Source organism: Mycteria americana, chromosome 2 (genome assembly GCF_035582795.1).
Source record: "Mycteria americana isolate JAX WOST 10 ecotype Jacksonville Zoo and Gardens chromosome 2, USCA_MyAme_1.0, whole genome shotgun sequence".
Lineage (NCBI taxonomy): Eukaryota > Metazoa > Chordata > Aves > Ciconiiformes > Ciconiidae > Mycteria > Mycteria americana.
Genome location: NC_134366.1, coordinates 56,304,747 through 56,331,937, shown reverse-complemented (window position 1 = coordinate 56,331,937; position 27,191 = coordinate 56,304,747). Strand labels below are relative to the sequence as shown.

Below are 27,191 nucleotides of genomic sequence, written 5' to 3'. Positions count from 1 at the left end.
TTCAGATAAGCTGCCCATAAGCGGACTGGGAGATGTTTTGATTTGCTTCATGGTCAACACAATATGGGGCTCTTTAGCATCTTTATTATAGCTCCTTAACTGTGCAAGTAAAAATTTGCTCAAGATCCCCAGAATTACAAATTATAATATTTACAACATGTATATATATACTCTGTGTGTGTATATATATGTATAACCACAAAACCAACTGCTTTCTTCAAAAGCATATCCTGATAAGAAAACTGCAGTCCTCAGCCTGCCATCATCACATGATGGCCATCAGGGCTCTGACTGGGCGAGCCAGTTGACCAGGTAAGGACTTATATTAGACATCAGTCAATGATGACACCCAGAATGACATAGCAAAGATGTGGCATGTAGAAGACTGCTTCCTTGAACTCTCATCCTCTGTGTTCCCTAGCCAGCATCAATTAATCTATTACAGTTTCACATCTCCTGAATTTTTCAGGACTGTAAGTATTGAAAATTAGGTCTGTTTTCCTTTGTAAAGTCAAAAGAAAAAAAAAAAAACACCTTAGGGTATGGAAAGTTATATTCTTATCTCTTCCTACAGAGGGAAGGTGCTGAGAAATGCCAGAGGTGCAGCTCATAGCTTGCCACTGACTGAGCAATGCTGGACAAGTCAGTGTCTCTGCCCAGGTCCCCCCTCAAGACCTGACCCAGACACAAACTGGAAGTTCGTCAGCACAGCGATGCGCTCTCGTTGCGCGGTAGGGCAGTGACTAGCAAAGAGCTTGTGGTGCTGCTATAACGCGAAGAATAAAGGGTGAGTAGGATTTTTTCCAAGATGCTTGCAGTGAACTGGAAATTCCCAGGGGAGTTGAGAAGAAGCAGTATTCACCTTCTCTGAATTTCTTCGAAAACCCTCCCATGTGGATTGCTCTGCTCCTTGCTTCTTTGTTTTATGCGCCGGGTTGAAAGACCTTTGGTCTGGTTTCAGTCAAGCCTAGTTTATTCCTCTTTTATTAAAGTGTTTACTGGGTAACACGTGCGGAAATATCCTTTGTCAGGAAAGTTCACAGTCATGCCTCAGATGTCTACAACTCTTTGCCATCCTGCTGCGAGGCACAGACAGGCCCAAGTTTGCTAATGAGTCTCTCTCTCTAGTCTGAGAGATAAGCACATGTTGTAGGCACTGGTGTTTTTCACACCCATGCATGTAATTTCCAGTCAGAGAAGTTGTTTTCTTCCCAGGTTCACAGTCTAGTAAAACAAAGCAGCCAGCGCGGAGGGTGTTAGAAAGGAGAGCAAACACAGCAGTGTTTTAGAAGCTGTTTAATATTTCAAGCTGTAAGTGCAGGAAGGCTGTGATGATATTTGAAAATATAATGCTGGGATGCATAGTTAGCAATGCTGTAGTCTTGTCAAGTCCATAGTCTTTTAGCAGAAAGACCCTGTGTGTCAATGCACGGGAAGACACAGGTTCAGCACCTAATTAGCTAGAGCAAGAAGTTAGAGGGTAGGGTGAGGAACGGCAGCGGGTGCTCCAGGAAAAGAAGCAACATGAGAGATCTAATGCCCCTGGGAAGGGAAGGAGAGAGACTTCTCTGAGATGAAGGGCAGCTTTCACCCCACCCCAGCTCCCACCTTGCTCCATGCTGCATAAGAGTGATGCATTTAAGGAGAAGCACAAGTTACATGGGCCAGAGGTCATCTGCTACTGCTTTGTCCCAAGTCTCCCTGGAATATAGTTTTCCACTACCATCTGCCATTTGCTGGATTTTTACATCTGTCTTTCCCTGAAAGTAACCCTGCCAAAGCCCCCTGACATACGGATCAATGAAAACCAAGGACCGGAGTCCTTAGGAGCACCAAACTTGAAAACTTTTCTCCCTTATTTAAAGCCACTTGTTTTCTCCTGGCTTACTCCTCCTGAAGTAAGCAGGAAGACTTGGTTATAGACTAGATACATCAGAAAATGTTGAATTATCTATCTAAATGTAAAAGCACAGGTTAATCTACAATCATTTTCCTGTCAACTTAATGTGATACTTTTTTCCCTTGGTGTTGCACAAGGAGGCTTGGCATGACACTGACTCTTGACATAGAAACTCCCTTTGCCACTCTAAATGGGGCTATTCTCTTCCAGCCTCGTAGGTCTCTTTCGTAATCTCCCTAACCTTTGCAGAGGCAGCAGGAAGGATGTTTGCATGAGAGCCATCTGTCAGGGTAGATACAAATTCCAGACTCCTCTGGGCCTTAGAGATTGCTCCAGCCTTGAAGGCTTCACTCAGCAGCACAACAAACGCAGATGGTTTCCCTCTTGGACCCGGGACAAGCGTGCTGCCTTTCAGGACGTGGCAATGATTTTCCTCAAGTAAGCCTTCTGTTAAAAAAAAAAAATGTGAGCTATCTATATGTTTGGGTCTGTGATAAATGTAACTTATGCCCCATATGCATACTCTTTTATATATAAGGGAAAATGTAAATGTTTATAATCATTTGTCTGAAAAGTTAGATGCATTGAGTGCAGGTTTCAATCTATTGCACTTTTAACCTCCACAACTTAAAGGGAAACCACCAAAGAAAAGTGTTGACTGTACATCAAGCAATCTGTTTGATAAAAAAAACAACACTGCACACTGCAGCCAGAGCAGTTTGATCAATAGATCAAAGTGGCTTATTTAATGAACCATAGTCTGTTTTAGACCTATCACAACACTTATAAAGTGACTAAATGAATAAATTGGACCTTACAAGATACAATTCCTTAATTTTCCATGTATAAATTTACTTTTGGCATGCACATGCGTGCAGCAGCTTAGGAGTTAGCATAAACCTGGACCAAACTTTCTGTACCTTGCAGTACACTTTCACACAGAAATAAGCAGCATGGGCTGAAGCTGGGCTTAAGCACATGAAGATAGTGTGAGCCCTGCGTTTGCTTATCTGGAGGGAGTATTATCTTGGATGTAACCACATGTTACTGCATAGAGAAGCCACTTGAGGCTGGATCATTAACAGTTTTCAGATGTCTAAGACCTGTTAAAATGAAATCACCCTTCTTATTTCATCTGAAAATAGTGCCAGGGGTTGAAATTCAAATCTGAACAAACTGTAATGTAAGCAGTTGAATACAAAACACCACAGAACCACAGTGAAACATCTCCATATATGCCTTTGATTGTATACTAGTTTTTAATGCCTTTCATGGCCTTCTGCAAGTAGATAGGGAATACGCAGAGGTGACAACTATGTCATCTTTAGGACAACGGGCCTCCTGGTACTGATAATCATGCTTACTCTCACCTCTTCAGAGAGAGGGTTGTGCATGGGAACGTACTGTGATACGACTCACCTGATGGTCTCCAGTGTCTTGCTTCTCTCCTGTGCAGCACAGTCTCACCTCCATCCCAGCAGATTCATCCTTGCCTCTGCAGGCAGCATCAGCTGCTCTGCTCCACACCCGTGCTCCTTTGCGTATTTGGCATTTTTTCCAGACCATAACGTTTATTAAAAAGACAGTGGTTTTTAAAGAGGACCAGCATAGAAATCCATCACAGCAGAACTATTTTAATGATAGTACAGAGGAGAACAGGAAAGTAGAAAGCACAGGCATTTTAAATGCCCCGTGGAGTCTGAGGTTTGCTAGCCTCAGTGCTGAGCCAAGCTGAGCGATCTACTTGGAGTAATTAATTCCCCTCCCATCCCAAAAGTGGGATTTTTATTTAATGTAAGACTTCTAAACAAACAACCCGCCCACGTATTATGAATCAAGGCATAATAATAGTCTTGTTCTACCAGAACTTCCTCAAAACCCAACCCTCCAAACCCATCATACCAGTCCTGTTTCATTTATCACATATGACCTGGCCCAAACTGTAGGCTCACTTATGCCAGAATGAGCACGGCATCAGTAATCTGCGAGGAGCAAAGCTTTATCTGGCTTCCACTTCTATAAATTCAGTGTTATAACTGGTTCATACTGGACTGGCACTGCCATGAGTGAGAGCTGATTTTGGTCTTCAGTTTGGACAGATTCAAAGTGAGTTCACTATGAGCAAAATTACAGCTGGAAAATAATCTTTACTAGTTACTGCAGTGTTGAAAGCCAGCTGTGCTTGCATTGCAAAACCAACTGTAGACCTACTATTGACCAGCAACCATAATATCAAGGGGCACCACGCATCTTTCAAGAAATCATGCTCTGATGCTGTGCCGAAAAGCTTCGGTAAGCCAACTTTTCGGTATAGAAAAGGAAAATTCTAATAGGAAAAATGTATCAAAGGAAGGCAAAATTCTCACTGCCCTTGGGGCATTTGAAAATTTGACCCCTGAACTACAAACCAAGCCAGAAGTGAATATAAAAATAACAAATGCATAGGTAGGTAATAGTAAATAATACACATATGTATAGTAGGTAATAGGAAATAATACACATATATGTATGCATATATGTACCTGTGTGTGTGTATATACATATGTGTTTGTGTATTTATCTGGTTTCTATTAGATCGTCTCCTCCTTTCCCATCTGTCAAAGCTGCATCACCTGTCTTCTAAAGCACTAGCCTGGAAACTTTTAGACATGTGCTTATCTTTAATTACATGAGTAGTTCGCCAAGTGCTGATGGGAATACTCGCATATGAGGGAAGAGGGTTAAAGTGCAGATTTATTACAGGCTCAGACTATTTTCCAGGCTGTGTTTGTGAAATAACTGAAGAGGAAGGATTAGAAAGCTGGCAGGAGTCCCAACCCTCTTACAAGCAGGACAACAACTGTAAACATTTAACAGATCAGATTTGGGAGTAAATCCTCCATCACACTGGTAATCTGACAGCCCCTCTGGAAAGACTGGGATAAATCTGCCGCAGTAAAACGCTTCATGGCATCGTGCGGTACCTGATAAATATGAGAGGTGACTAGGCTTGGACGTGTGATCCTGCTGAGTGTGATAGGCCACTTTCCTCATGATAAAAAGCTATCCTGTAATATTCCCAAAGCATCCTTGGGATCTGGTGGCTAGAACAGGAAATGATTTTTTCATCCTCGGGGAATTCTTCCAGTGCTATAAATGACTGTCCTGACTGAAAAAGTCAGTCAATGAAAATGTAAAAAGGCAATCTTGAGCTGAGTTTCAAAATATATTTCTGATTTGAGTGTTTTGTTTCATAAGCCTATTTTTCAGTGATCTCACTCTGATTTTTCTGAGTTCATAGGAAAATATGAAATAACTTGTGTTTCTAAGTAAAAGGAATTTCAGTTTTAAAATAGAGGGGTTTTTTAAAACTCACTGCAACAGAGAGGTCTTGACAATGTTGAAAGTAAAATCAAAGTTATGTGGAAATGGACAACTCATAAAAACCAACTTTTTAATGACCAGTTTGGGGGTTGTGTGGTTTGGAGGAGTTTTGGGTTGGTGGTTTTTTTTTTTTTTTCAGTTATAAATCTTAATCTTGCCAAAAAATTCTTAGTGTACTTTACTTAGGAGCCTATGCTCCATTTTTTCAGGAACAATTTAAGTTTATGAGCTTGCTTTTAAAAAATGGGTCTCTGAGACATCTAATCACACAAAACTTACACTGCGAGCTAATGAATGTGCTTGTCTCTCCCAGACATCGATGGGGAAAGCTCACGGTGCTTCCAGGTGGGGCCTTTAGAGCATTTAACGTGCTTGGCACTTTGCAGAACCGCACCTGAAACATACAGAATCTGAGGGTGCCGCACAGTTTGCAGGGCTGGGAATTAGCACTTTGCCCTTTTGGGCCTTCTGTACAATTTATTATTTATGGAAGAAACCCTGACATTTAAAGTATGCAGTGCACGCCAGTGCTGTTGAACTGCAGTCATTGAGTGGGGGAGAAGAGAAGGAGGAGATAACCGCAACTGTGAGCAGCCGCAGTTTTTAAAGATGTTTTAATAAAAGAGCATAGACAAAGGCATTTTTATTGCAAGTGAATACTAAGAGAAGGGGCAGTTCACAGTCCCACCACTGAGTAGAGTGTTCCTCCCAGAGCTTTTCCAGCATCAGGCATGTTTGTATATTTTTCCCTCAGTTGAAATAACAGCTCCATCCAAAGGCATGGGCTAAAATAGGAGAGTCTGGCCTCTACTGGCAAACAACTGGCAGCCACAGAAGAGTCCCTGCCTGGCCCCATAAATACCACGCTTGTGTAACTAGTTGTGGCCAGATACGTACACAAACGCCGCAGTCACCGCTGAACCTCAGCTCTGGAGACGGTGTCCATCACTTTTAGCGCTCATGGTGCTGCTCCTAGACGCGTGCCCTGCCTCCTCGCTCCGCCGTTATCCTCAGCTCTCCCCTGGGTCCCAGACGGCATCAGCCTCGCTCCCTCCCCTTGCCATTTTCCTTGCGCCTCTTGACTCGGCGGCTGCAGCTCGCCTTTCGGCTCTCTTTGCCCAAGCTTCCGCATCCTCCCCTGCTCCTCTGAGAGCAGCGGCACCTGCGGCTCGCGGTCGCCTGGCAGGGAAGATGCCTTCGCCTTGAGGCGCTGCCGGTCGCCCCCGTCCTGTGCCCTCTCCTTCGGCCTCGGCAACTGGCCGAAGCGGCAGGCAGCGCGGTGAAAGCCGGCTGGCGGGCAGCGGAGCGGGGATGCTGTTCCCCAGCCCCCCGGAGGACGCCTGAGCGCCGCGTTGCCATAGCGACGGCTCCCTAGATAAGGCGGGCGGGAGCGCCGGCTGCAGCCCCAGCCCGGGAGGGCCCCGCTCCAGCGAGCCTCGACGCCCCATCGCACCCCTCGCACCGCTTCGTAAGTACTTCATCCACACGCTTCCCTCCCGCCTGGGTGGCTTCTTGCTTTGCTCTTTCTTTTTCTTTTTTTTTTTTTTTTTTCCCTTTAGCAGCCATCACCAGCAAGGCAAGTCGCCCCTGTCACCCCCCCGCGGGGACTAGCAGGCAAGCCGGGGTCCCCGCTCTGCGGGGAGCGGGCTGGGGATGGTCCCATGCGGGGAAAGTTGGGGTGCGACCGCAGCGAGGCTGGAATGCGCGGGGTGGGGTCGTGGGGAAGTCGTGGGTCGTGCTTTAGGGGCAACGGCTTCAACTAACTCTTAGCTGCTGGGACAGGTCCCAAGCGCATAACGCAAGCCAGCAGAGTGGGAACTGGTATCAGGACTCCTTATCCCACCACGAAGGGCTGGCATGTGCAAGGGTTAGTTTGTACCTCCAGGAAATAATTAAGGAAGGCTTTGTATTTTTTATTATCTCCAAAGACAAAAACTTTCTGACCAGAACCTGTGCAAAAGTATCTTGCGGGTTTTTTTCCATTGACCAAAGTTTAACTGTTGGGATTTTTTTTTTTTTTTTCTTTTTTACAAGTTTATGGGAGGTACTAGGAGTCAGCCCACAGCAGCCCAACCTGGGTGTTGACCTAGCCCCCCAAAGCGCACTGTCCGTGAGAGGAAACTGCTCCCAGACAATTCTGTGGGATTTCTGCATCCACCCAGTTATTAGCAGCAAAAGTTTTGGGTGGAGGGTGACACCAGGATCAGGCTTTCAAATACTTAAGTGTTTCCTAAGAAGTTTTAAATATGCATTAGAAAAATTAAAATCTGACTAATCTGACAAGAACGCCTGGAGAGAGCAGCCTAGTGCCCCAATACCTGAAGAAGAAACTCTGTGCAGTAGCATGAGGGTGTCTTCCATGCCCAGGAAGACGTCACTCCAATAGAGTAATGTTAAACATACAGTAAAACTCGTAATGAAACACTTGGAATGCAAAGCAGGAACACCCAGACTTTCTACTTTTAGGGCCTCTATTTTCTACTCTGACTGCAGTAGACGGGTTGCCTTGCTTTATTCACAAGATTTGCCCAGGAAGCAGTTGTGGCAGGGCTAGGATAGGACCTGGGTATGGGTGAGGGTGCATATTTGCTGGTAAAGGAGCCAAGGCTGCCTGCTGAGTGCAGGTGGAAGGAGCCAAATGCAGCCAGGTGTGGTACCATTCCCCTTGGCCCCTGAGCTGTTTCAGATGAGCTCGGTGTTGGGAAGGTGGGTGCAAGATGACTACTTCCAGATGATAGTATCTTATTCCTTCTTTACACACTTGTGAATGACTTCATGCAAATAAGGAGCCTGCTCACACTATAGCACCCTGCAGAGGGCATGTGACAGAAGGAAGGACAGGTCTGTCTTTGCCTCCCAAGTAGGTTTGGGGAGGGAAGAGAAGAACAGGTAAGGAGGCTGGGAGCCTGCCTGTCCCTCCTTGCTCATGTGCTCATTGCAACCAGACAGAGAGGGGCAAAGCAATTAAAAATAATTTAATAATCATTTAATAATCAAAACCTGTCAGCAGGTCTTAAGTGTGTGCGTGGTGGGAGGAGACCCACCAACCTTCAAGGGCAAACCCTGATGCCTGTGCAGCTCTTCAAGCAGGGTAGCGAAGTGCTGCCCTTGGTGCAGGCTGGACTACCTGTAGCTGTTGCAGTCCAACCTCTGCCTCGTGTCGGCCTGCGGCAGCACACTATAAGATATTCCCACTTGTTCCCATTTCCAACCATCAAGTGCATCAGCGGCAGCAGACCCTGCCTACGGGAATGTGGACAAGCACGTGTGCATGCTGTCCCACCTCAGGGCCCTAGTTGCCTCTGTTTCTGCTCTTGAACTCTCCTTCTCTCAGCTCATGGCAAAAATAGGTTCTTGTGAAGTGCTCTGAGTCCAGGAGAAGGTAGGTACATAGTGTCATACAGGCTTCTGTGGCAACATTATTATCCACCTACTAAAATAAATACTCAATAAATTCAGATTGCCTGCTGCCACCCAACAAGGATGCTGTCAAGAGTATTTTTATTTATGTAGCACCCATGTCAACACGCCAATGGTTTCTTTAATGATTATGCACATCTTGCAAACTAGTGCATGTTTTTTGGGGGGGATTTTGTCAATTGTGGAAACAAAACATTCCCCCCCTGAAAAAAAAAACCAACAACAACAAAAACAAAAAATCCATGTACTTGTGGACAACGCCACATGGTCTACTGAAGTCCTCAGAAGCACAGTTTGTGGGAAAGCTTACAAAGAGTCAGTTCAAAAATTCTAAGTATTCAATATACAAGGAAACGACATGCAGGTGTAACAAGTCATGCCCTTAATGTACAATGGTGAGGACTATTGACATCGATGCCCACTTAGCCCCTGTAAACTTTGATAAGAATTGCATATCAGAAATTCATTTCTCCATCTTATAGGTAAGAGTGATCGCCTACTGATGACTCATTTGAGAACTGCATTGTCCCTTGAGACTGGATACAAATATCCACAGGTACCTAATTTCCATGTAGCTGCATAGCACCTACAACTATTCAAATTCTAGGAGAAGGCAAGAAATGGAGATTTAACTTTCCCCTATCGAAAGCCATTTCTGTGCCTAGTTCAGAATCAAATGAAAAAAGTCCAGTTCTTCAGTTTTGTTCTCAAAGCTTTAGTTTTCTATCTTACAAGGCAGGTTTTTCTCATGAAATTTCATTTCAAGTTGGTTTAAATGTCACATGATCAGATGGCCTCAAAAGATTTACATCATTTTGATAGAAATGTGTGGGAGTAGCTTTGCTGAGTATTTCCTAAGCTCTAGCCTGATTACTTGCGACAAATACCTACATTAAACCAACTGCGCATTAAAATAGTAAACCAAAACTGGTTTCTTTGTCTGTCTCTAGGCAAAATATTTTTACTTAATTGAAGCCTGGAACTGGTTGCATTGGTGGACTTTTTGATGGAGACCCACAATTTAAGCAAAGAAAGGAATCCTATTATTTGCATGCATTTGTGTGTTTGAAGACTATGTTAGTGAGTGGTAGGAGCTGTACATCTCCTTTCTCTGGACAGCTTTATCTGGGCACTTTAATCAAGCATATACAGCAACTGAGAATTCTGAAAAAAAATTTAGAATGTGCTTTAAGCTCCCTAGAAATCCCAAGCTGATACCCAGAAAGTGAAAAGTTCACATACTTGTCATCTGAATCACCACCTCTTACAAGTGTGTATGCCCAAAGGAGTCCTGCTGTTATATGACAGTGACTCAGCATGAGAGCTCATCCACATGAGCCTGAAGTAGCTTTTACTCATACCTGCACTTTTCAGTCTGCCTTATCATTCCTTGCTCTTCTCTGTCTGTAAGTAGAGCCAATCCTATTGAATGCTGAATGTTTTTACAAGGAGCAAATCCAAAACTATGTAGGCAAAGCCAGAACTTATCTCAACCTTTAAGGAAGTATTTAAGGTGTCTCTATCAGCTCTGTCTTTTTCCAAAAGTAAGAGACTCCTTTAGGTGACTCCTTTAGGCACATATCTCTGCAGGGGGGTGGTACAGCCTAGCTGTATTGTACCAACGTCTCAAGCTAAATGACTATTGAATCCTAATTCATATGGAAAAATCTATATGCATTTCAGGAAGTGTCTCCTGCTGAGTGTGATTTAGAGCTCCACTGTAACCATTACAGTTGCACAAAGGATGAATGCGGATCATTATGTCAAGAGACAGAGTGCAAGAAAAAAAACCACCTTAGTCCATCACGTAAATAGCAAGCATTGCCGACCAAGGTGACTGACAGCAGCAAAGAGCGCAAACCACGCTAGCATGAAGGCTGCTAGGAAAAGAGTTGCGCTTAACACACGAAAATCCGAGAATGTGCTTCCATTTGTAAAGGCATATTAATGACTTCATACAGTCCCCATAGCTGTCTTCCTTCCCATGCAAAACGTTACTAGGGAATCTGTTTCTTTAGTGGTGGGAATTGATTTTAGTGGTTTGGGAAAGCACCATTACAATGCTCACATACATCACCTCTCCTTGGAACGAGAGCTCTGTGTGTAATGCACAGCGACAGGATGTAACAGCACTCATAGGTTCGCACATCATATGCAATGTATATATGCCCAAGATCCCAAAGCTCGTGATACATTTTGGTAATCTTTCTCTTTTTATTCTTTTGTCACACAGACTGTCACAATGTGCAGTGTGGAAACACTTTTGTAAGCAAGGCAATGCTGGCTGCAGGGCAAAGTTTAAAAAAAAAAAGGGGGGGTGTCAGATGTTAGGCTGTAAAGCCGTATTTTAAAGCACTGAAGATGTCAAGGGCTGGGCATCTGTGACTATGAAAATGTGAAGACAGATCTAAGAGATTTATTTTAGAATACTATTTTTCAAACTACTGTATTAAGAAAAAATAATTAAGGAAGTCTCTCATAATCTGCATATACCAATCCTACATTAAGTCTCTTTACAAGTTTCTTAATTTCCAAGTCTCTTACATTGTCTCTTAATTTTTATTGGGTGAAACAACTCAATGAAACAACTTAGTGAAATCAAACTAAAGTTAATCATATTTTAGAAGGCATTTCCAGTCAGTATAATTTACTGTCAATTTTTACTATCTATCCCCAGCTTTTTTGCCTCAAGACCTGTTCAAAAAAAGTCCATAGTGTCTGAAATCATATCCCTGATTTCACTGAAAACTTTCTAAACAGAGTACCCTTCAGAAAAGAAAATTATTTTCCCTACAATCACAATATTTATCCAATGTGCCCTAATCAAATCCAATAAAATCAAATGGTATTGAAGAAAAAAAAACCTCCCTCAAATCACAAAATGCAGTGTGAGCCTTCATATGGCCAGATAGTAAGTTTTTGTTTTAAATAAAATTGAGACTGCTTCATTTTAAGCCATAGCTATAGCTTATTTATACAGTGGATAAACAGAGCAACCATACCATGCTAAGGTGCATTCAAAGATTTCTTTATGCAGGGTCTTCCCGAGTGGAACACTATTTTTTTCTGTAAATGCAAATGAAGTCTCCAGGCAGTATAATCCTTTAGTACAGATGTGAGGCTGGACTGGGACAGTTCTGCAGTGAACAGCCAGAGGTCAAACCCTGTATCCGGGCCTGATTCAGTGAGGTATTTAAGAATTTGTAGAATTTTACAAATTTTTGTGGATTTTGAATCCTGAAGGGTATGGGAGTTAATCCCATATGTACATTATGAGTCAATGTTCCTGACCTTTATTACTGTCAGCCAGTGTTCCTCCACTTACTTTGAAGTCACTGGAGTTTAGGACATGTTTTTCCATCCCCTGAAGAATTAGCTCAGTGCATGATTATGAGTGCGACCTTTCATATTTTGTTTGGCAAATATTTATGTGACTGGATTTTGCTTGAGGATTAATTTCTCTTTATATAGACACAAGTTTAGTCATAGAAATGATGTTAACTCCCCTACTGTTCTGTTTCTTGTTGACAAACAACCACTGCAATTTACAGGCAAATAATACAGGTAATTTCTTTGCCTCCAGCAAGATAAAAACAAACTCCAACAGTACAGTCTCCTATTTCCCAGCCTCCTTTTCACTGTTTTTCTCCAACTGCCTTTTCTTTCACCTTTGTCTTTTATTTACCTTTCCTTCTCCACCTCCCCTTCCTTCCTCTTTTTCTTCCCAATTCCTCCTGTCTTTCTTCTACTATTCATGTTGTCTCGTGTTTTTTGACTCTTCCTTGTTGCCTTCCTCCTCCCTACAAGGAATTCACTGTCTGCTCTTGTTCCCTGAAAATGGAGAACAGAGGTTGTAAGAAACTACCACAGCAGTGCTGGCTGAAGGGAGATACCCAGATCTCTCAGACTGCATCTTCAGGTTGAAGGTTTTTTCCTTTAACATTGCTCTATCATTCTGATGGGTTTCTGCTAAGCAACCATAGAAAATATCAGCAGTAAAAAACGGTCTGATTTCCTCCTTCCTGTGATGGCATTTGGGGTGGTCCCAGAGTGAGTGAGTCCAGGATCAAATCTCAGCTTGGGGGATGCTGGAGGAGCTCAGGTAGGAGGCTGGGCTCCAGCACCTCCTGCAGTTGTGAGTAAAGGGGGATAAACCAGCCAAAACAGAAATCCAGTGAGACCTACAGAGCACGGGCGCTTAAGCAGCTTTGTGAAACGGGTTCCCATGCTCTTACCAAGGTGATGAGTAAGTCTGCTTCATGCTGGCTTTGGGGTCTGTGGGCACTGGCCATTTTTCAGAGGCAGGACTCACACCTGGCTCTTCAGGGGTATCCAAGCTCTCTTAGAGGAGCTGGACTTGTAAGACTAACTCAACGGCGTTTGTAATTAAAGTTAGATTGTATGATAAACACCAAATATGATCTTTAGTTTACAGTTGAGAAAAAATGGAGAAGAAAACCAGAAAAAATCCCCCTATTTCCTAGCATTTACTTTGTGTATGTGATAGCACTTTCTGGATGATCAAAGTCAGTATTCTTCTGTAGAGCCAATGTATTTCCCGTGCTAGTGTGGGTTGCTTACAGCAAGGTAGGTGGAAAAATGGGATATTGCCTGTGTAACCAAGGCAGTGAATAAATGCATGTCTTAGCACGCGTGAGCAAAATCAATCCAGCAGACTGCATGACAGAGAGCAGCTGGAAGACAAGAACTTCTCATGACCTGGCTAGCAAGTGGATTTATAACACTGATATCTCTGTTTTATGTCATGCTGCTGCTTTTTTTTTTTTTTTTTTTTTTTTGTGTGTGTGTGTAGTAGCTTCAAAGGGGGAGAAAAGCCCATTTCAATGATGTCAACAGAATGTGTTCAGCCACTTGATATCCCAGAAGACAGACTGGACAAGCGAGAGTCACACTGTAACCATTTAGGTAAGTGTTATTAGATGATGTCATTGCAGTAATTAGAGAGGTGCTGTCTTCACATCATTAGGTCCTGTCCAGTGCCCGTTTTTTCCCTCCAGCAACACAACTGAGCCCTCATGAAACCCGATAGATTACACCTTCTGCTGACACTTCTGATGCCAGATGGAAAGGCAAAGAGTGTTCTTCCTGCATATAAATATTAGCCGAAGCTCTAGAGCGAAGTTAATTAAAGAGGAGAAAGGAAAAGAGTCATTGTCCTTTTCCGTGGTAGAAAAAGTAGAGCGGTTTCATCATTTATACCACAATAAACTGAAAGCTAGGATATAACTGAGCCTTCCCTGAACACATTTTCCATATGCAATTTCGGTAAAAGATTTCAAACACCCCTTTTGCCTCCACTGGGGCGGCTTTCTGAATACTTTTTCTCCTTCATCGTCAATCTGTTTCCTCTCTTGAACCTATTTCATACATAACTTTTGCACTGAGAGTACCAGAGGCATCTTTGCTCCACCACACTCCTAAATACCAGACTTCATACTTGATAGATGTGCTTTTTGCATATTCATGGTCTTTTCCTCTGCTTCAAATGCTATTACTTCACTCCTGCCTTGGAAAATTGTCATGAAGATTTAGCAACCCAGAAACAAAAAACTATTTGCTCATTGTTACCCTTGTGATGACAATAATGAAACACAAATGCAATTTCACTTGCTTGTCAAAAAAAAGTGTCTCACCGCAGGCAAGCACAATTTTATAAACTTTGTTTATCTGGGCTGCAAGGAAGGTATCCTAGTTCTGCCTCTGCCACACAGCATTTCTAGCCAAAGGCACCACTTTTACAACTGCTGGCATACCAAACATAATTGTTCCATAAAATTACTTATTTAAAGAAGTACAGAACATGTCCCATTCTACAGTCACGAAACTGAGGCAGCGGGAGGTTAAATGAGCTCGTTAGAACCACACAGGAAGCCTGTGAGGGCCAGAAAAAGATCCCACATCTTCCAGGGACTTCACCTGGAGATCATCCTTCCCATGTCTACCCACAGGCTTGCAGAAGTATGGCTTCCTCAACGAGTGTGAGAGAGCTTGGAACAAAGTCCTGTTGCACCCAAGCCTGCAGTCAGGGGTTGGATGTGGGTAGGGGACCCTGCTGAAGCCAGACAAGGAACTTTTAAGAAATCAAAGCATTGGTTTGCATGATGATGCTAATGATAGGCTAGATTCAATATTTTCAGCTTGCATAAGCACCCAGAAATGCAGATCCTTGCAGAAAACTGTGCTGACCAGCTCAGTCATCTGAGTCAAGGCTTGCTTTAAGAGAAAACCAAAAATTCACTGTAATGTTATGTAAATTAAAAGCGAATACCGACTGCTCAGCGGCTCTGGAAATAAAGCCAGCTCTTGAAGGGAACAATATGCTGGCTTGGTTTACCAATACCTCAGGCTGACCCCACTCACATAAATCTTTCCTTCACAAAAGTGCCCTTGTAATGCTTGAAGACAGCCTGCAAAGTTAGTGCTGGACGAGACAGGGATGGCCATGGGACTGCTGTACATGATGGTGCAGCCTTCCCTCTGCCATATAACACACAGCTGCCCACAACTCTATGCCTCTGCTTTATGTCTACCACCTACAAAGCCGAAGGACCACCTAAGTCACTTGACTCCCATGTGGTATGGCACAGAGGCCTCTTGTACTGACTTTCCATTTAAGAGATGTTTCTCCACAGGCATTTTCACCTACTTGGATGAAAGCAGTAATATTAAGGATTTTCTTTTCACCATCTGGTTTATTATTTTCCCTCAATTTCGATTTCTATTCATCTGTTTTGTTTTTTTTTTTTTTCCTGCAGAGGATCTTTCAGAGCAGCTGATTAAGAGTTGTGACCTCAAAAAGAAACCAAGAAAAGGTAAAACCATCCAGGCTTCCCAAAACACTGAACAGGAGCAAAAAAAGCCAAGGAGAAAAGATACACCAGCTTTACACACCCCACCACCCCTAACAGGTGAGCAATACATCTCTCAACTTTGAGATCCCAATTCAGCTCAGGGGCCTGAATCTGGGCAAAGGTCCAGAGACCCCTCATTCACTTATGTCCCCTTGGAGGCGGGCAAGAAAGAACGCAGCTCCATGCCATGTGCACCTGGGAAGGCAGGCAAACAGAGAGACAGACTTTCTCAAAGGCATTCCCTGTTAGATGAAGCGTTTTCTCACAGGGTCTGGGAATACCAAGGTGAGTGGGTGCATGCTCCTGAAAAACATGCTCCCTTGGAGCTCATAGTCTTACTGCCTTTACATGATAAATTATGTGTGCTTATCTCTAGCTGCTGAGCCATGCTAGATGCCCAGATTCAATCTGGTCCAAAATCAAAAAGGATCCAGTTCAGCCCCTGCACTTTCTTGTGCAACTCGTACCCAGCGCTCAAGGGGAGGCTGAACAGGAGTAAGGCTGGGGGGAGACGGGAGAGGCACACAAGCCGGCCGCGGGTTGCTCCTCCTGGAAATCGTAGGGCTCTTGTGCTTATGGGACTCCGGCAAAGGGCGGGTGTTTTGGGAAGCCAGGAACCACTGCAGCAACAAAGGGGCTTCTTGTAGGATGCTCCCTGCTGCTGCGCATCTACAGACCTCTGAACTTCAAGAGCCAAATGCCACCAATCTGTGGAAGGGAAGAATGAGCAGGAGACTGCCACTGAAACCTGACGATCTTCCAAGATCAGCAGTGGGAATAAATGTTTGTCGCTTCTCTCTGCTAACAAGCACTCCTTGTTGTGCTCTCCTGGGAGATAGCTGTGCTCTTGTATCCACTGCATTGAGTTCTTCTTCCCATGCCGCACATACACAGAGGAGCTAGACAGTAACTGCTTGCACTAACCCTGCATACCCACAACAATTCACCAAGCCAAAACCAAGCAGTTGGGGTTTTCCAGTATTTGTAATCCAAATACTGAACTCAGCACGTTTGACTCTGCTCAGCTCTCATGTATATCTGCTCCTCAGCAATTCTCTCTTAGGGAAGAGAGGCTCAAAGGCTAGAGAGGTGCGTTTTGTGCCCACAGTAGCCATATAATAAAGAAAATCGAGCTTCACTAGTTAAAATAGGCCATTTCTGTGTGCTCATATTGCCCCCAAGCAGAGGCCTGAACATCTGTATGATTAAACTACTTTAAGATGTTTAAGCTTCTTGAATAGAAGATTGCACTGATTCTTACCATGATTTCTGATAGGCTGCAGTTTAGTCCATTAAGTACAACCAGAAGCCAGGTGGCCTGATGGCATTACTGTCTATAGCCTATGGGATATAACTGACTGGAGGAAACGTATACCATTGGAAAACCTGAAGAGTAGGTACACCGTGCAGAACAGATCATCCACTCGTGCAGCCTTACTTCAGAGTAATCATTGGGAAAGTTACACAGGTGCAAATTTCTTTGATGTGAACAAGGCTGAAGTGGCATTTTCTTTTTTTTTTTTTTTTCTCTTGCCTGCAGGCTTACTTTCAGACTTTTCTGATAATCTGCTGAAAAGATATGGTATCACAGAGAAGCCACAGAGAGAAAGAGTGAGTTCAGGCTCTCAGATCACCGAACTGGAGCAGAAAAAGCCCAGGAGAAAAGATACACCTGCAATACACATCCCACCCTTGATAATAGGTAAGAAACATACTTAAGTAAAGGTGCTCCAAAGAGGAAGCAAACCGTGGGTACTGTCAGAGGTATGCTTGGGAGGAGGCTGGAAGGAGGTTGTTCTGTCCAGTGTACTTGGCAGTTCCTGCTGGACTGGACCTATTTGGTCAAAGTATCTAATAGCAGTGGTGGCTCATGGAAAGACTTTTCCATATTCCCTACTCATGCTTTTGGGATAGAAGGGAAGGGCAGTAAGAGAAGACATTAGGTCACTTGATTATCTCTTGCAAACATGATCCTGCTTTTGTGAAAGATCAACTACTGCCCTGCTTTTCAAATTGAGCACATGCAAATTTTTAGGTCACCAGCACTAACATAGCTCACACTGCCTCAAACAACCTGGAGCAAAACTGTCCTGATTAACCTCCTCTTAACTCCACAGTCCCTAACATGCACTGAGGAAACCAAGCTGTGATGAACTTCTTGTTAACAGCACCTTAAAGACAGTTCTGCGCTTCTGGCATAATACACAGTGCAGCAGCTAATTTGCTTGGTGGCCATATGAAGTCATCCAGCCATGTTTTGGTCCTAAGACCCTTTGTTTGTTGCATTTCCCACATTCCTCTATCACAGGAGAGCCTCAATTCATCAATATTTCTGAAGGTCTTTGAAGACGTAAAGCACTGTGTAAATGTTAATTACTAGTGCTAGCTAGGGATGCAGGAACTAGTGCAAGTTTGTATGTTATGCACTAGCCCTTTCCAGATCACAGGATGGGGCAAAAAAATGAATGAACTAATGAACAAATGAATGAACAAAAACCAAACAAAGAAACCCCAGTTCCAAAACTAGTGCCAAAACTGGAAAACACTGTTCCCTTAGGAACCTCTCGTATGAACCAGTTCTACTGTGGGCTGGCACTACTGAGCAGTGGGACACACTAAATGAAGAGGTCCCGAGACAGACACGTTGGTCCTGAGTGACTAAGCAACAGCTCAGTACATCAAGCACTGAGTTTCAGGTACACTTTTAATGGAATTTCGTGTACACCTAATAATTATAAGGTGTGCAAATGGCTTCATCAATCCAAACAGGCACCCATATTTGTAGACATCCCCTTTCTTTGCGAATCTGAGCCTTCATAACTGACTTAAACATGAGTAAGAATTTTTTTTGTTTAATCAGTATGAGGCTCCCAAAAGCAGAGAGGAATATGACTAAGTTTGCAAGGATCATAGCAGCAAGCGTGCATACTAGTGCCTTGCATATTGATCTGCCTAAGGAAAATACATTTATTCATTCATTGAATTCAAGCATCCCAATGGCTTGCAGCATCAGAGCTGCTGTGAGTGAGTCACTGGAAACCTGGTCCAATCATTTGCTGAGGGAAATGAAATCTATCGTACAACTTCTGAGCCCAACTGCAAATGCTCCACTTTGAAATATTTGATATAGACCACTGATAATGAACTGCTCATATAATTGCTGTAGGAAATTACCCAGCAAATTGCCTGGAATTCCACATGACAAATAAACTAGGTGGGAAAAAAATCATAGTCTTTTAGGGACTGATTCAGAAACAGAAGCAGAGGCAAAATATATCAAACCATTTGTAATAGATATTAGTCCTGTGTATTATACTTGAAGCCTACCCTTCCTGTGGACCTTGGAGGAGAGATGAGACATTATTTTGGTCAGTTCAAAACCACTCCCAAGAAAAGTTGCCTTTGGCCATTTGTAGCACCTTTGAAGATGCTGTATGTCCTTTGCACTTCAGGGTATGTGCAGAGAAGGAAAATCTGAAAGAGAAACAGATTTGATAGAAATCAAAGACAAAATGTGTGACAGTGAAGCCAAGAGGTTTGACTCTGGTTTAAATGTAATTGCTAGCTAAGAAGATGCAGCAAGGGTGAGTTATTTCCTTAACCTGTCTCAACAACGCTCTGGTTGATTAGCATCTAGTCACTTATTACTTCATGTTTCTACCCTAGCTTTAACTAGCTCAAGTAGGCACTTAAGAGAGAAATAAGAATCATTCTAATGGTCTTCACCTCCTGCCTCCCATGAAGACTTCCTCTTTAACTTTTAATAATTTTCAAAACAAAAAGAAGCTAATACAAGTTATGTGGTAACAGAAACATGCTATAATCCCCAAATGATTTGGTAATCAAAAAACTCAAAAGGGAAGAGCACAAAGAAGAAAAGTGCAGTAACCTTCAAACGTGTGACAAAATTCAAACTGTGTGCATTTGCTGTTGGGAAAATGATAGAAACTAATGCATTTTTCAGTTGTTTTCAATTCCACCTCCAATGACACTTTCTTGCCTACTGGTGAAGCCACCTTCCAGCACTCAGCATGGATTCAGAGCAGCCTGCTAGCTGCTGCCTCTCCCTGCAGACAGCTTTTCCAGATCCTGTATTCTGGGCCCATTTCCTAGCAACTGACTGCCTGTGGCAGACTTGTGTCTGTATCAGGGGCAAAGTAGCCTATGTGGTTGAATGCCTGAATTTCATTCCCTCCCTACTCTAAGGATGCATATTTTCCTTTCAAGATACATACCAACATATGGTGTTCTGCTCGTTGAATTTTGCCAGCAGTGGCTCCATGGCTTGCTATGAAAAAGTGACTTACTGTGGCTGAGGGCTGGTCCAATATTTACTACTTGTTTACTTTCAGGGTTATCCCATCAGGTAGCAGACAGAGCACAAACAAACGGAGCTCTTGCGGAACTGCTGTGCAAAATAGAGCCTGAATTATAGACTTGGAGACCTGAGAAGCCCTGGCAGGGCTACATGCGCTAAATAAATATCGACAGGCCTTTCTGTTCCTGTCTCCCTGTTACTGGCGCTGCTGTAGTAAGCAGCACACTCAGTGCCGTGTGTATCCCTTGCGACCTGCTGATGAGGATTGTCCCTGTTTCTACCATTTCCCTTTCAGATCCCTCCCAAACGCCACTTCCAGATGCCAATTCAAAAAACTCCACTTAATTGTTTGTAATAACAGAGCTTAATTACTAGATTATCTTTTTAAGCAGCTGTCCACACAAATAGCTCTGTTGCAAATGTAGATAAAAATGGCAGCTGTGTTATCTCTCTCCATTTTGACCAGCTGGTTATGAGCATTCTAGGATGAGGGTGGTCCCTCTCCTTCTCGGGTGGCCAGAGAGGTTTTCTATTGCAAATAAAAGAAAGTCAAACAGACCATACAAAGTGATGAAAATCAATGTATCTACTGGACGGCACATGATCCAAATGAGAAGCGGAATCAGTTTTACACCTTGCAAACACCCAAGGGGGCTGCTAAATTAGGATCTGAATGTTACTATCTGCAGGAACCCATGGCTACCTGTTGTCTGCAGAAGGAGACTAAGGAAATCAGTCCTTAGCCAGCTTAAATGTCTAAGCCCGGGCATCACAAAACCCTCCTCTACAAGGGTCTGACTTCTAAATGTATTCAACCTTCAAACTCCTACTGAAGTGGTGCAAATGACATTGTGCCATGAGCAGCGGTCTCCTCCAGTGGCCAGCTCCCCTTCAGACAGCCAACACCTTGGCTTTCTGAAGGGATTAGACCAGAAGACAAAACATAACCACAATTCTAATGGTTTTTTTTCCTCTCGTGTGATAGTAAGTGATTTGAATCTGATCCAAAGCCCGTACTCAGCTCTGGAACACGCTATTGCCATCCCCACTTAGCAATATATTCAATTACCTGAAGGATTTCTGAGAGCTCTTCAGGCCCATGCATTTGAGCAAAAATGTAAATACATATGTAAATATGCGAACGCAGTTCCTGAAATGTGGCTGCTTAGGGTTTCTTAATCAGATCAGAGAAAACTAGTAAAACCACAGTTTCAAACCCTCGTTCTCCCGCATGCCCTAGAAAACTAGTTAAGGTAGCTCCTTTAGGATAACATCAGCTCCTCATTGAAAAATCTCTGAGTGATGCAGAAGTACAGCAGTTTAATGTCACCTCTTGCCCTTTTCCAGTGCAAGGGATGTGACTGGAGCACTCCAATACTCTTCCAACCCAGCTGCAGGAGTTGTCTGTAGGCACATAGACACACGGCACATGTCAAATAGAACTGTTGCCATCTCGGTGGTTTTCTGATTTACAGTCCAGGAGGAGTGGTTTAGATCTAGGTGGCACCTGGCAAATGGTTGATGTAAGCCAACTTCTTTTTCTGCCTGTGTTTGAGCTTCCTAACAGAAGCCCTCATGTCTCCGGGAGCCTTTGAGGTCCTAGTCTCTAGCTAAAAATTGCAAGTTGTTGGGAAAATATGGCTACATTGTATTTCTACTCTGCTTTCTTTAGTCAGATCCCTTGGCAGACATTAATAGAACAACCCACCAATCCTTAAAACAGATCTGTGGGATGAGCTGCATTTCATAATATATACAGCTGGGAAAACAGAGACAGGGAGGCTAAGTGATTTACTTAAACAGTAAACAGAGAAAGACTGACTCACAAATGTTCCCCAATTCCAACATCCTGCTCACTCCTTTAAACCCAGAATTTTCAAACCACATTCAGTAAAGCACACTTTCTCCACAAGTGATCAGTGGCATCGTATCAAAGACAAAAATCCTTTCCCTGTGTTACAGAAATAATTCTAGCTAAGACATCTCATTTGTATCCTCTTTCCACTGTTTTGCATTAAAAGTCCGATTTTAAAGGCATATAGTTAGTCTTTGAAGTTGCTGGCGGCCCATGGTCTGGAAAGTTAATAATCTGCAGCTGTAGGCTACGTCCTTCTCTGAGCTTTGAATCCTGAACTGTACTGGAAACTTTTGGAGTTCATCAGTCACCACTCATTGATAATGATGCATCATCTTGCTATTGATTGTGGTAAGCATCTGGTACGCTACTGATGTGGGTCCAGCTGAGAGCTGGGGACCTCTGCTTGGCTGCTGCTTTCCAGCTGTCTCTAGCATCTGCTCTAAAAAGGCTAGTTTATGTGCTATAACCAGGCCATAAGAATTGCATAAACAAACATCTTCTCCTTCATCACTTCGTAATTCGAATAAGAGAGCGGACACGATCATAAAGCACAGCGCAGCTTTATTTAGCTTACATTCCTGATCTCTTATTCCTGAGTTTACCCAAAAAATAGGCTAGCCGTCATCAAATGATCCATTGTAGCTTCACATTTGAAGCATATTTTAATTATGTTTTCCTCGTTCCTCAAATGCTCCATGAAGAAAAAACAACAAAACCCCACCCTCCCCTAAAAAAAACCACAACCCAAACCCCAAAGACAACAGAAAAAAAATTGTCTGTATTTGTCCAAGTTGTCTATATGAATAGAACTCTGGGTGGGGAACATTTACATCGACCTCCATAAAATGGCATAAGTGTTTGCAGTTAACAGTGGTGGTTACTCAACTGCTGCTTGAACAAATCAAGTCCTTTGTGTTTTGAAATAATTTCATTCATGCCTTGCAGTTTATCTCATGGTCTTCCTGAAAGCAGCTAGTTCACAAGAACTGCATATAAATGAAGCAGGAGCTAACATAAATGAAGGGCAGGATAGGTTAATATTTTCATGAATTCATCACCTCTTGAAAAGACTCCAAAGTTGAAGAAAATCTTCCTGTGTGGTATTGCTCTATTTTCAGAGCTTGTCAAGACTGAAAGCCTTCTCTGTGAGAGGGCTTTCGATGCAGAAAGAAGCAAACCAGGTTGGTTTGACAGAACAACTCGGCTGGTTAGCACAGACTGAGAGCAAACAGCAGGAGACCGAATTACGGAGAGATTTTGTTGGTCTTGACACACTGGTAACCCTCATCCTGTTTTTAGACTATGTTAACATCCACACCAAGGAATGTGGGCATAAAATATATCTTACAGGTCACTTGCTTTTTACTGGGAACAGGCGAAACCAATACAATCTGTTAAAATAGGAGTCAAGAACATTTTCTATCTAATGCATTGTCTTCTCTTCACTCAATTAATTTAATTTCTAATAAAGAGAGCAGTTACAGTAATTGTGATATCTTGATATCACATAAAAGCCTCAAGATCCATAAGGCGTAGACTTACTGTTTTAAGTATGAGAGAGAGAAAGAGAAAAAGAGACAGAGAATGGGGGAGAGGCAGATATTTGTGGAAGGTATGATCCACAACCTATCTATACAATAGAGAAGGACTTTGGAAGAAGGAAACACTTATATGTGGCAAGATGCTTCACATAGCATACCTACAGCTGATGAAAAGGTTTCTGGAATCCCCATGGTGTGCTCGAACTGTGAAATCAAATTCCTTTCAATATCATGTCATATTGCTCTTCGGTGCTTTCATGATAGGGATGAAGCTTTATTTTTCTTCTAGGATGGCTAGGCTTCAAAGCTTGTTAAGATCCCAAACCTCAGTAACTCATATACTGGCTCAAAGCCTTCAGTAACATACTTGAGTGTTTTAACATTGATCTTAATCCGGTTGCTTTTGCAATTTATTTATACTATATAACTTCAGTGGGGATGGCACTTGACATGTGGGTATTCTAACATTTGCCTCTTTCAGCATGTGCATTTGCAGAATCTAAGTAATATTATTGTATACATATAGAAAACAAGTATGCATACACATGTTCACATAAACTACCTCAATCACAAAGATCAATCACAGTATTTATTCCATCATGCAAACTCTTTCCCTTTTTTAGCTTCCCAAACCCATTTAACAAACAGGTTCCCAGAAGAAACTTCAGTGTCTCTTTTCACAGGTAGAAATATGCTGGATTTAAGACTGCCTGATAAATTTAGCTAAAAATGCAGTGACCCAGTTCTAGTTCATTAAATATCAGGAGACTGATGTGCCAAAAATAAATTAGGAGTAACTCCCATGATGTTTGAAAACGACGTTAAGATCAATAAATTAGAGAGGACTGAAAGATTCTTCTTATCCTGATATTTTCTAAAGAAGTAATATTTGAAATCACTCATTTTTTCTCTCTCTCCTTTTTCTTCTTTTCTTTTTTTTTTTTTTTTTTTGTGTGTGTCCTTCTGTTTTTAAGGCACTAAGCTGCTTACAGAAGAAAAGCAAACAGTGATTATGGAAGATGAAGAAAAAGATGGAGACACAATCCCCAGTTAAGATTACAGTGATATTTCCAATAATGCAGTGTAAATAATTCTGGGTCATTCAAAGTGGCAGCACATAGAAAAAACAGTCCTTTCATTTTTACAAATAATAATTTTCTCAAGCATGCACTTGAATTTAAATTACCTTCAAGTGCTTATCTGCATCTCATGAAATCCCAGCAAGTATCATAGGAGATGATGACAGAAATGTCACTTACACGTGGGGTTGGAAGGATTCTCTTGGAAAAAAGAGAAAGCAGCTTCCCAGGATTTTTGTCAATGAGGAATCCACCTCAGATCAGATCTAGCTTTGTGCAGCCTGGTGATAAGGGTTAACACAAGGGACACCACCAATCCACTCTACCTGGCACTAGATACCAGAGCGGCTGGTAGCACAGGGCCGTAAAATATCAACTAATGATTCAAATTGCATTTTTCTCCTGACATGTCACCTCATTTGTCCAGCTTTCCTCTGCTGGAATAACACTGACCGCAGTGCAAATTCCCACGTGCAGAGCTGATGGGATAGATGGAGAGAGTGGGGGGGGCGGGAATCAACTCTAGAGTCCCTGAAATGCAAAGCAAACATTTCCTCTGCCTGTATCTGCTCATGACTTGTATTTGTGAGGAGAAGAAGGTAGAGTTACTGTAGTACGAAGACTTAGAGCTCAGGGCTGTCAACATTGACACATCAAACAGGACGGAGGGCAGAGCTCTCAGAAGAGAAACATACGGGAAGTGCAGCGCCTGCCTGTTACACCAGGGTAGACTATTGATTTTTTTTTTCTTTCAAAGGTTTTATTCCTGGGTTGGTGAAAGATAAACTAGTTGGATAGTCGATCCTTCTACTCCATATTTTTTCTTTTGACATCTGCTTTTTAAACAGAGTCCTAGGTTGTCAGTTAGGAGGGGCTGTAAAGATTAATAATCACAGTGGGAGAGTAAAAATTCAGTAAAAGGAATAACATAACTCAATGGCAGACACATACTGCAAGGTGGAACAGCACCACGCTTTTTTTCAATAGTTTACCTCATTGATTCAATCAAGAATTGTTTTCACAGCCTGCTACAGCCTTCAGCATTTGTACAAACAGAGATGGGTACTTGTAGAATATTATATACAATAGGTAGAACTGGGTAGTTTTGTGCTTACCTTAATAGCTCTGTGCGCTAGATGGAGCAGCACTGCTGGCGGTTAAAGATTATCTAGCCTGGCAGACTGAACTCCATTATCTTTTTAACACCCTTAGCAGACAGCTGAGGAGCACACTAGTTTGGACTTCATTTGCCACAGTGACTGACCCAGCATCTTTCATGAGAATGCAGTCCATTCGCAGATACTCAGCTTCAAGATGTAATCAACAAGCTTATAATAAATAATCGTGTATTAAAGTGTACAAGAGGCCAGCTGTATCATTAATGTGATGCCTGATACCTAGGAGGTGTACTTTTTTTAATCCTGTTAATCTATCAGTGAGATGAAATAATATTTAAAATATGATCAATCAATAAATAGTTCATATAACAACATTCATGTAAGGTCCACAGTAAAGTATGGCACAGCAAGCACGTGACAAGAAATTCGTGTGATTTGGGTCTAGCTTTACCAGTAAAGTTGGTGAATATTTTCAGTGCACAATACAGCAAGAGTGGGAGTGTGGAGCCCTGAAAAGATTCAAATGAACATCAGCAATGGATTAGCTGTGACAATGTACATGTTTAGACAGGAAAGGGCCTTAACAACACAAGGCAGGAGCACAAATAGGATATGACTGACTTCACCGCTCTGACAAGGATTTGTTTCCAAGCCTGGGGAATGCTGCCACAGCTCAATAAGAAAAAAAAAAGAGCACCCTTTAAGCTTAGCACTATATGTTCTTCACCAAAGAGGAGTTACGGTCCCAGTGACATCTCTGACAGCACAGCAGCCTAATTTACCGTCCCTGTATAGATCAACTTGAAGCCCAGCCATAAAAATGCCGCAACATACATCATTTGCTGCAGTTCATTTAAAATTGCATATTCATAGTCTGGTAATTCAGCATTTACTGTTTTTCCACCCAGGAGCAACGTGAGCAACTAAAAAGTAATTTTTCACTTGATCAATTAAGTAAATAGGAGGTTTTGCAATGTTCCTGGGAAGCAGCGCAATGAATCGTTTCTCAAAGCTTTCACCTGCCTCATTGCACTCAGTGAAAGTGTTAAATGTTATTTTATTTGGGAATGAGATAGGATTTTTTTCAAACCACATAAACACTGCCCTTTCCCCCAAAACAAAGCCTTTAGGTGTTGCAGAATCGTGTGTGGACTGTACAATGGCATGAATGTGGTTTATTTATTGTCCTTCAGGCTCTGAACTCTCCCTTTAAGACCAGATCGTGCTAAAACTGCACAAATTGCTCTCCTAGGCAAATGGCCGGAGTTGCTGTGTTCTGGGGCAGAAATGCTTTTGTACCCAGTGCCCCTGGAGGTCCCCCATGGACCTCCGGGGGCCAGAAGGAAATGGAAAGCACAGAAACAGGCTAAGCCTTTCCATAGCACTGTTAGGACTGGGATGCTCCAGACTGACGTCGTATACATTACTTGCACATAGGCATTGACTGCTTTTGGGCCTTAGTAGCTGGCTTGCATTCAGATATTCAGCTGGAACTGCATCTCACCCCAGAAGTCTGCACTGGGCAGAACAAGCAGTGCAACGCCTCGGGGGAAATGAAGTGCTTCAGTCAGTGAATAAAAGACTGACTGCCGTGGGGAGGTTGTTAATGGCTAATATTTTTGGAGCAAATTCTCAATTAACCTCTACCTAGAAACTAAGGGACAGGTCTCCATTTACAATAGAATTGGGACAAAGGGATTTAATGGCCTTGCATTTTAGCAA

The 27,191-nt window shown here is 42.7% G+C and overlaps 1 protein-coding gene across 3 annotated transcripts; it reads left to right on the top strand.

The window, feature by feature from the left end:
- The first annotated feature begins 6,469 nt into the window (after positions 1-6,469).
- On the top strand, positions 6,470-25,691 carry PPP1R17 (protein phosphatase 1 regulatory subunit 17). 3 transcript variants are annotated; one of them, XM_075495602.1, is made up of 7 exons: positions 6,470-6,731; positions 9,166-9,239; positions 13,497-13,609; positions 15,460-15,612; positions 17,096-17,257; positions 24,247-24,321; positions 25,567-25,691. In XM_075495602.1, the coding sequence occupies exons 3-7, from the start codon at positions 13,528-13,530 to the stop codon at positions 25,572-25,574; spliced, it is 480 nt and encodes a 159-aa protein (XP_075351717.1). In that variant the 5' UTR covers positions 6,470-6,731; positions 9,166-9,239; positions 13,497-13,527; the 3' UTR covers positions 25,575-25,691. The 3 variants fall into 3 exon arrangements, with proteins under 3 accessions (XP_075351717.1, XP_075351716.1, XP_075351718.1); XM_075495601.1 differs by lacking the exon at positions 9,166-9,239; XM_075495603.1 differs by lacking the exon at positions 9,166-9,239 and having other exon boundaries at positions 24,247-25,685.
- Positions 25,692-27,191: the final 1,500 nt, after the last annotated feature.